The sequence below is a fragment of the Bolinopsis microptera genome, chromosome 4, assembly GCF_026151205.1.
Source record: "Bolinopsis microptera isolate Bmic1 chromosome 4, MBARI_Bmic_1.0, whole genome shotgun sequence".
NCBI lineage: Eukaryota > Metazoa > Ctenophora > Tentaculata > Lobata > Bolinopsidae > Bolinopsis > Bolinopsis microptera.
Genome location: NC_087075.1, coordinates 860,906 through 871,797, shown reverse-complemented (window position 1 = coordinate 871,797; position 10,892 = coordinate 860,906). Strand labels below are relative to the sequence as shown.

At 39.1% G+C, this 10,892-nt stretch overlaps 1 protein-coding gene across 1 annotated transcript; it reads right to left on the bottom strand.

Moving 5' to 3' along the window:
• Positions 1–5,895: 5,895 nt before the first annotated feature.
• Positions 5,896–10,602, bottom strand: LOC134814329 (uncharacterized). The gene is made up of 3 exons (XM_063822424.1): positions 10,524–10,602; positions 9,593–9,965; positions 5,896–8,770 (listed from the first exon to the last, which is right to left on the bottom strand). Exons 1-3 carry the CDS (start codon positions 10,600–10,602, stop codon positions 5,896–5,898), a joined length of 3,327 nt encoding a protein of 1,108 aa, XP_063678494.1.
• Between the last annotated feature and the right edge of the window lie 290 nt (positions 10,603–10,892).

Here is a 10,892-nt window from a genome sequence, read left to right as displayed (position 1 = left end):
ACGAGCATAGTTTACCTTTGCTCACAATTTCTTGAATTATTGATAGAAGTTAAGTTCTACGGCAATTGAACTGAATTTCAAGTGTTTCCCGTATTTGATGCATAATTTATCAATATTATAATCATGAAAATTGAAGTAAGCTGATTGGAGCTTATACTTAAATTTATAGTAAATGTGGAATGGAAATCTAGCGTCCGCCAAAACGAAACATCGGGCGCAATTCTTGTTCTATAGAAAAAGGAGCTATTAAAGTGATTTTATAAGCAATTCCCCGTTTAATTTGGTTGACACACTTGCACTTGTGACTTAACTAAATTGTATAGTATAATAGTATTGAACACCCAAAATACTTACCGTCCTTAATATTTGTAAAGACCATTTGTTACAAAATAGCTGCTAGAATAGTGCATGCCAAATATTCCCTCTTACACCCACAAATTATAATGCCTTCCTATCAACGCCTCTAATTTGGTCACTAATCAACCAGACTAGCGTTCTGGTGTGTACAAAAGCTACCAGCCAGTACATTCCTTGCCCCGCTAGTTGATTGTCAAAAAACCATACAGCTCAGAACAAACGGCCATTTACCACTAAATCTAGGTAAACTATAGGTAAAAATATAATATTAATCATAAGCTAAAATGTACTAATCTTTGTATTCTAAATGGGGAAAAAGAAGAAACATTGTCAGTCAGTCGAGAAAATTGTCAGTCAGGCTATATGGCAGCTTTGTAGATGTTGTGACTATGCTAGTAGTGGTCCCAGGCTTGCGACTGGAATTGCGGTGTTAAATCGATTTAATGGTATACCAACGATCCACCTCCCACTTGTTGTTTGGTACTTAGCATTAATAGTGTTAGCTGTAGCCATTTATAGCAAGAATCTTAAAACTAAAGGGGATGACAAGGAAAAGAGGAAGGAAAAAGAATAACGGAACAAACAATTAATTAAAGTATTTATAGGAGCATTAGATATTGTAATTACAAGCTTCAACAATAAATCACTGACTAAAACTTCTAATTTAAATGACACTTGGTACGCTCGCCCATTTTCACTGGTCAGTCTGAACTTCGGTTTAGCACGTTGTACACTTATTCACCTAAGTTTCAGAATTTGTTCAGTTTAGCAGAGTTAGTACCCGTGTTTCAATAAATCAAAAGATATCAGGGGAGTTCTTTAATAATGTTATGGTCATCTAGAATACCGATCTTCCTGAAAACGTTATCATATTTCCTCAGACAACGTTTAATGCCTTTAATCAGTCTATCACGGCTATATCCTCTATCAATTAGAATTTTGAATATTTTGTGAAGATGGGAGGTAAAGATATCCAATCTAGTGCAAACATTACCATATCTAAGAACTTGACTTGAAAAAACGTTGTAGCCAACCTCGGTTGGGATGTTACTGTGAGGAAATGTAAGGGATACAACATGAAAATTAAAATCATCGGTTTTGTTATACACTGATATTTCTAGTCCTTCTGTGGAAATATTAATATTTAAATCAAGGTAGTTAATGATTTTATTATTGGAACCAGCTCGCTCCATCTCCAATGAATTAGGATAAATATCTTTAATCAATTGATGAAAGTAAAGGTAGTTAATAATAGATAAATCGTCAACATATCGTTTATTATTGGATAATATCTTTGCTAATCCCATTTTCTTTTCCTGAAGTAAACGTTTCATATAATTAAATTCCTTTTTGCCAACAGTGAGATCAGCTATAGGGGAACTTGAATTTCCACCCATAGGAATACCCTTGGTTTGTATGAATACAATCCCACCGAAGACGACATAAGTGTTATAAATAATAAATTTAACAGCCTCTTTTAGGTCATCTTGACTAAAGCAGGCATGAGAATCATAGGTTTTATTGGAAAAGAAACATGTATTACTGTCTCTTTTAGAAATACAAATATATCTATTACGGTCTGAAAATATTAAATCAACAACTTCATTAATCATATTCTCTACTTCAATCAAGTCTAATCTGGTATAAAGAGTAGTAAAATCATATACTTGTATATTATAAACATCGCTATTTTTGATAGCTTCAAGGAATTCACTTGAGGAATCTATGCTCCAAAACATGTTTATACCGCTGTTGTTGTAGATTGCCTCGCAGTATTTCTTAAAGTATTTCCTCAAAAGTTTCAGACAACAGTTAACTTGGACGTTAAGTTGTTTCGTAACGCAAAAACGGGCACCTGCAATGAACCTCGCCTTGTAAGGGTTCTTATGAAGCTTAGGGTTCCAGAAGATGCGTGCTAGTCGCAAGTTTTTATCTTCAACTTGTACATTAAATCTCTCCTTAAGACTCTCAGATATTTTATTGACATAATGAGTCTCGTCTTCGCTACAGTGTTTATATGTATCATTACCTATACATTCTAGAGTATTAGGATCAAAACCCATTTCATTGACAAGAGTTTTTACATAAAACTTTTTACAAATAAATGAAAAATTACCAGAAGCTTTGTCGATACTACAAATAATGTATTTACTTTTCAGCAATTTAAGACTTCTTTTAACATCATCTTTTTCCAGTGTGTTTTCTTTTATTTCAAATGTTTTAGGAAAGTTTTTCTTGTAATATTCAATACGATTGGAAACTATTGATAACACTTTTTCCTTCCAATCGCTGAACTTTACTTCTTTTTGACAGTACTTTCTACTTTTTGATTTTATAAATTTATCGACAGCTTCGGTAACTGACATATATATCTCATCTGGAGATTTAAATGTGGGAATTCTGTATTTACAACCGTAGGAAAGTACTTCCCTAAGTTCAACATTATCAACAATATCTAAATTACCAGTAACTACATGTCCATGAGGAGGATAATTGAAAGGGGAGGAGTGACAATCGCATGGACTACCTAAAATAGATTTAATATCAGAAATAGAAAGTTTCTTTAAGAATGAAGCATAGTTACAAATAGAAAGACTTATAGGATCATTATACTCATAATAAATCTGTAATGGTGTAAAAGACTGAATCAAAATGGGAAGCAAATCAATGACTGAAGTGTCAGAGAAAATAGATTTTAGGTTAAGATTATCAATGAATTTGCAATTAAATGGAACAATTATAAATTCTCTATTACTGGATTCAGATTTGTTCTGATGGTATTTGGGGGAAAATGTTGAACAGAAAGAGGAACATACGCATTATATGTTTTCATTTGTTTAAATTTTATGCTGTAAAATGTGCTAAAACTTTGATTATTTGTTTAATTGATTATTTGTTTCATTGATTATTTGTTTAATTGATGGTTCTTCACAGCTCGTAGCCCAGTTGAATAATTACACTTTTCAATATGTTGTTGCTCGCTTATCAGTTATTTATCATTTCGTTGTATCACGTTGTGACCCCCACGGTCGTTTCGCTCAGTGGTAGGGGGATACAGGGGGATATAGGGGAGCCGCGTACTTGTGCGCGGCGGGTCATACAACGTATGCAATGACAATCATTTCGTTTATAAGACTTGCTTGTTTAGCCGATGCCGACGTAGTTGTATGATGTATAAACCAGAGAAATACAAGAATTATAGGCTTGATGAAGGCTTGATGAAGTGGTAACTCTCCTCACGTCCAAAAAATGGCGTTTCTAGCTTGTCGCTTTACTCATATGATGGAGCTGAATGGATCCGGGATACTCTCAGGCTTACTAATGCAGACCATGTTAACGCGTGTACAGTTCATAGCTTCGATCGATGGTAAACGAGAAATCTCCAGGGAAGTCATGTCTAAAAGTCTTGATGTTGCGTTAAAAATTATATATGAACAATCGTTGTACATTGATCAGCTGGAGAAATATAATCAGAAATGTCAGGGGACAATAGTTGATCTGCAGAAAGAGCTGCTCGCTTTTAATACAAGAAAAAGCAGCTTGATATCTTGATATCTGTGATTGTAGCATTAGTTGAGGATACTGTAGAATCGAGGTCGGTCAAGTGTTGATGGAACTTGGTGAAAAGCCAAAAATAAAAGCTAGCAAAATAGCAACAATTTGAAAAACTTTAAAGTTATTCTATTACTAAGGAATATAATACGAGTATTACTATATGGTGACTTGGACTATTGAGTTGATAAGTAGATTAAGATTAGTAAACATGCGCTTGCATTGTATTTATAAAAACTAGAAATAAGGCTTCAAGGTAAAATGGAGAAGCAGGCTGATCTTGGAGAGAGCAGACCGTAAAGTTTACGCACCCACCAGAGCTACCTACCTACCCTAGTTGTTCTTTTTGGTTTATCAGCTTGTATTGTTACATTTATGGACCCCAAGTCACCACACTAAGTGTTAACCTTGTGTATTGGTACCAGTAACTACACCGTTGTTATATAAAAGGTAGTAAAGAATCGTATCAAGTCATACAGTATCAAGTCATACGCTTATACACAATACAGCAAAGCCCTGGGAAATACATAGTTAGTGATATAAAGCGAGCGTGCTAAATCACTCTACAGTCGATCTTCGAGATTGTTCTAAAAGGGCCCCCGACTTCAATCAATGTATTTTCGGACGCTGATTCCGAATTACCCCCCATGATCGGCCAATATAATATATATTACGTATTGCGGCGTACAAAAACGGTAATATTTAAGTATTTGTTTACATAAATTCCACGTTTTATCAATTATTTAGGACTGCCCAAAACTGTTAGTTGCCATTGTGCCACTCATTATCGAACCTGCTTTGGGCATCTAGAAGAGATCGGTAAAGCCTTGATTTGATTGAGTTGCAGGATGTGTTAACAAAGTCAACTTTATTCTGTGGGTTGGAGTCCTTGAATTGATTCCACAGCCGAGAAGATTTATAAATAAAGTTATAGCTGGGCTTTGGCGGTATAAGTTGGTTATCCCTCAGTTTAGACATGTTAAGTAAAGAGTAGAGAGACCCTATATTTCACTATTTTAAAAAGTTCCGTTATAGTACGAAGTCTGTAAAGATTATGAACAGTAAGGAGTTTATGGCTGGTAAATAATGGTTTGGTTGATTCCTTGGAATATAATTCGGCTCCTAGTTTTTGATAACATAAAGGTCTAGCAAGTTTATTATGAACTACCAATTTAGAGCGGACACACTTGTCACATGGTTTAATACGTGGATTAACAGAGTTATCAGCATTAGACTCATTTTTACCCAGTATTTTACATTGTAGGTATAGGTCATTGGTTTGAACAAACCCAAGGATAAGAAACAAGTGGCTGTTAAGGTGACTTTGACGAGCTCCACAATCGTGCAGCAGATTTTGACTAGAGCCAGGCATTTCCGTAACTTTTTGTTAAAGTCTTTATCAGCCCAGATAGGCAAACTTTAAGGTCTCCTAAATTTGTTTATACACATTTTCTAAATTATTTATTGTAGATATTATATAATTTTACAGACGAAACAAATAAAATCTTACCTGAGGAGCCCAGGCTTACTGTTTGCAAATGAAGATATGGTGGAGTGACAGGCTGATCGCTGTCTGGTAAAGAACTCTTGTGCCTTCAGTGGAGTGTTATAAAGTTGTTGTACTCTATAAGTGTATATTCACCTACAAGCATAACTGCTTGGCGTGATGAGGTACATCTTTGATTGGTCGAAGGTCTTTCAACAACACAGCATCATCACTTTCATAGTAGTCCCCGGCTTATGACGGGTTCATAGCGGTATTAAACATGTTTTTCTGGGCCCAAACATTCTACGCTCCTACTATGCTATTACTGGTCTCTTGACTAACTCCCAATCATCTGTCCATATGGTATTGTTTCTGGACAAATAGTTGGTATACGATGCCCTCAGGCTGATCTCAGCGATCTTCATGCAGGCCTTCTTCTTCTCTTTGTTGTTTACGTTCAGGTGGTTCATAAAGGTTGGGAGGCTATAGTTGTAAATGCCTCAAGCTCCCACTTCTACTGTCTGGAGCTTGCAAGCCCATCCGTTGGCTTCTATCTCTTCTGTCAGCTGCTGATATCTCTTCATCTTTCGCTTCTCTTGATCAGCAAAGTTCTGCTCATTTCCACAAGTCAGCTCCATTAGATAAACCTTCTTTGCTTTATCTGAATAGATCACTACATCAGGTCTTAGTGGTGTAGCTGCAATGTGCTGCGGGAAGTTCCTCTGTCTCTCATCCTCATCAAATATTATCTTCCAGTCGTTGGCATCTGAAAAGAAATATCTTTGGGTCTTATGATGAGTTGGGTCAGCTAAGGTAACCTTCTCGCGCTTATTGCCTGCCTTGTGAAAGACCGACGGTGCCCTCTTCGATTCCTTGGCGATGTCGGAATTAAACTCTTCAATCTGTGATGAAACAGTCTTCATGATTTCACGTAGGACCTGATCATGGCGCCAGTTGAAACGTCCCTGTCTTAGTGCAACCTTGCAGAACGTCAGGATATGATTGAGTGTCCCTTGTTTGCTGCAGAGTTTACAGTTTCCTGAAACGGCTTTATTCCAAAGCTTTAGGTTGCTAGGTGTTGACGCAGTGTCATGAATAGCATTGACATGAAACTTTAACAGTTCCGGACTAAGTTGATAGATCAAGTTATTCCACGTGGTGTCAAATGTCATTGTATTTTCCCATGTGAGAAAGAGGTTTTGCCGCTTTTTGTCAAAAAGTGAACAAATAAGTGTCTCTTCATCAAAGGTCCTCACCATGTTGGTTAGCAGTTTCCTCTCTGATGTGTCCTCATATCTTGTCCCATACCCGAGGCCAGTTGTACCAACTGCAGGTTTTCCAACTAACTCTTTGAAGTAAAGTTGGCGCTGACGGTCTTTCAGCTCTTTGGGATAAGACCACATCTTCTGTGTGTCTGCAATAGCCTTATGGTTAGAGTACACTTTTTTGATGTAGGGGTCACTTGAGTTACAAAGTTGGTGTCCCTTAATAAGTTGGATGACTTTGTACTCAGTGCAGATGTTTTTCAGCTGCAATCCTTTCTGGTCTCTACTCCTGTAGAGGACGGTGGTGGTACAAGGATGCGCAGTCCCTAGCCACTTCTTAAGGTATCTGTTACACAGTGCCTCAAGCTCTCTCACAAATGTGATGGGTAGGTTATAAACAGTAAACCCCCATGACATCTTACTAATGATGAGGTTGTTATACACCCACGCCTTCATTGGACCGGTGATTTCATCATTAGACGTTGTTTCCAAAAGGTCCTCTAACTTCTTCTTAATCATGGACCGAATTTCCTTTACCTCAAGATCTACATACATGTACATTCCTAGGAACTTCATTGGTGCTTGGATAATGGACGGCACCTGTTGTTCGCTTAGTACAAACTCTGCATCATAGGTATTGTACTTTCCTCCAGTACACTTCATAGACATAGACAGGCACTTCGATGGTTTAGCCTTCATTTTCTTCGACCAGTCCAGGAACTCTTCTACTACCTTCAACATCTTCTTCATCTCCTTCTCGCTCTTCGACAACAGGGTTAGGTCATCAGCAAATGCTTTCTTTGAGGTCTTGCTATCACTGAAGCTTGGCTCATACCCAACTTGACTGCACAGTACAGCTAGAAGTTCCAGTAGGATGTTGAATACTATAAGGAACAGGATCACGGACAGTGGGTCTCCCTGGAACAGGCCTAGCTCATACCAGAATGTTCTGGATGTCCATTTCCTGCACTTAACTAGGACACTGAGGCTTCCATAATACTCTATTATAAGCTTAATGAAGCTTTCAGGTAGGTGGTACCGGCGTAGGGCATAAATAATAAGGCTGTGCGGGACTCTCCCATACGCATTCATAAGGTCAATCCAGATGACGTGGACTTGTCTTCTGTGGCTTTTAGCATCTTTAATCTCTTCAAGGAGGGCTTGAGTGTGTTCTAAGCAACCAGGGGTTTTCTTCATGAAACCTTTCTGTACTGAGGTGTCAATGAACAGATTTCGTGTCATGTGCTCAAGTACACGGTCTCCCCAGATGGCAAAGAACAGCTTCCCGCTACAGTTTTGGAGTGTGATGTTACGGAACTTGCCAGGATCTTTTAGATCATCCGTTTTAGGAATTAATGTACTCACTCCCACCTTCCACTGTGGGGGGACAACTCCTGTTTTCCAAATCCTGCATATCAGATGGTGTAGATGGTGACTGAAAGTTCGACACTTCTTGTAGATCAGGTAGTTGACACCATTTGACCCAGGTGCTGACTTATTTCTCCTTGACTTAAGCTTTAGGTGGAATTCATCCCATGTGGGTGGCGCTGTACTGCAGATCCAATTAGGTTTGTCAAGGTCTTTCAGTCCTGTGGGGTTTACATAGTCACGCTCTCGGTCATCATCTTTGTACTCCTTTTCAAAGAACTTAGATGCTTCTTCACTGTCGAACTCAGGCTCTTTATCTTTAGTTTCTTCCTTCGTGAGCAGTTTCTTACCATACTCATAAGGGTTTCTTCTAAAGAGTTTGGAGCTATTCTCTTTCATCTTTTTCCTTTCTTTCTTCTGGGCGGTCTTTCTTGCTTTGTTATGAAGTCGTACTAGTTTCAGGTAAGAAATCTTCTGTCTTTTAACCTGTTCATCATCATTCGAGTCACATACTCTCTTCCATTCCTTTCTACTCTCTTTCTTCATTTCCCTCAACTGTCTGCACTCAGCATCAAGTCTCGGTTTTTTCTTCGATGGTATAATGTTTGTTGAACCAACTTCGCATATCAACTCGAGGTAGTCATAGGTGGTGTTCTCAAGTAACTCCAAACCCTTAATAGGGTCGCTGTGTGTAGTGAACTGGAGACCAATTAGACCGAGGTCTTGATCAATCTTGTCCCACCTAATATCATTGGCCTTAGGTAGTTTTAATCGAGTTTTAATAACTACCGGTTCTGGTGGATCTGCGTGAGATCTAAAGTTTGCAGACGTAGACGTCCTCCATTTTGCACTGTGGTTTGTATCCTGGCTGGGTTCCGTCTCCGTGTTACCTCCTTCCTGACCGATAATGCCTACGGCATCCTCTTCCAGGCTCTTGTCCGGTGTCTGCTTACAAAATCTCGCGTGTTTCTTCACGTGCTTAAACCACCTTTTACACTTATCACACTGTTGGTCGTGTGTAACACTCCGTCCTGTGTTGTTTCCACTATCATTTTGCTGGCTATTAGTTGCTGTGGGTGAAATAGTAGCAGGGGAGCTGGGGTTCACACCCAAGGGACTTCCCGGTCATTTGTTTTCGTGAGGGTGCCCGACGTAGAAACGTCACCCTCAGTTAGAAGTCAGGTAGGCGCAGAGTGAGAGGGGAAGTCGTGTCACTCTACTGGCATAACCATCAAACCATACAACTTCCCTTTGACGAGTAAACGCCATATCTCCAAGGAGATTCCAATCCGTTAATCAGTGTGAGGATAACCCTCCTCACTCGGGTCAATTTCCAATCATAAGGAGTGTTATAAAGTTGTTGTACTCTATAAGTGTATATTCACCTACAAGCATAACTGCTTGGCGTGATGAGGTACATCTTTGATTGGTCGAAGGTCTTTCAACAACACAGCATCATCACTTTCATAGTAGTCCCCGGCTTATGACGGGTTCATAGCGGTATTAAACATGTTTTTCTGGGCCCAAACATTCTACGCTCCTACTATACAAATAGATGGTATACGATGCCCTCAGGCTGATCTCAGCGATCTTCATGCAGGCCTTCTTCTTCTCTTTGTTGTTTACGTTCAGGTGGTTCATAAAGGTTGGGAGGCTATAGTTGTAAATGCCTCGAGCTCCCACTTCTACTGTCTGGAGCTTGCAAGCCCATCCGTTGGCTTCTATCTCTTCTGTCAGCTGCTGATATCTCTTCATCTTTCGCTTCTCTTGATCAGCAAAGTTCTGCTCATTTCCACAAGTCAGCTCCATTAGATAAACCTTCTTTGCTTTATCTGAATAGATCACTACATCAGGTCTTAGTGGTGTAGCTGCAATGTGCTGCGGGAAGTTCCTCTGTCTCTCATCCTCATCAAATATTATCTTCCAGTCGTTGGCATCTGAAAAGAAATATCTTTGGGTCTTATGATGAGTTGGGTCAGCTAAGGTAACCTTCTCGCGCTTATTGCCTGCCTTGTGAAAGACCGACGGTGCCCTCTTCGATTCCTTGGCGATGTCGGAATTAAACTCTTCAATCTGTGATGAAACAGTCTTCATGATTTCACGTAGGACCTGATCATGGCGCCAGTTGAAACGTCCCTGTCTTAGTGCAACCTTGCAGAACGTCAGGATATGATTGAGTGTCCCTTGTTTGCTGCAGAGTTTACAGTTTCCTGAAACGGCTTTATTCCAAAGCTTTAGGTTGCTAGGTGTTGACGCAGTGTCATGAATAGCATTGACATGAAACTTTAACAGTTCCGGACTAAGTTGATAGATCAAGTTATTCCACGTGGTGTCAAATGTCATTGTATTTTCCCATGTGAGAAAGAGGTTTTGCCGCTTTTTGTCAAAAAGTGAACAAATAAGTGTCTCTTCATCAAAGGTCCTCACCATGTTGGTTAGCAGTTTCCTCTCTGATGTGTCCTCATATCTTGTCCCATACCCGAGGCCAGTTGTACCAACTGCAGGTTTTCCAACTAACTCTTGGAAGTAAAGTTGGCGCTGACGGTCTTTCAGCTCTTTGGGATAAGACCACATCTTCTGTGTGTCTGCAATAGCCTTATGGTTAGAGTACACTTTTTTGATGTAGGGGTCACTTGAGTTACAGTAGTAACTAGTAGTAAAGAACTCTTGTGCCTTCAGTTGCGGTTAAGTTAAACAAAAATTGTACATCATTAATGAGGAAGTTCATACATATTGATTTCGGTTTCTATGGTAAACCTGTACCCTAACTGTAACCCTAACCCTTACTGTAAGTGTAACACAAACTGTAACCGTAATTGTAACCCTAAACAGTCGTAATTGCATGTGACCAAACCAATTTTTTT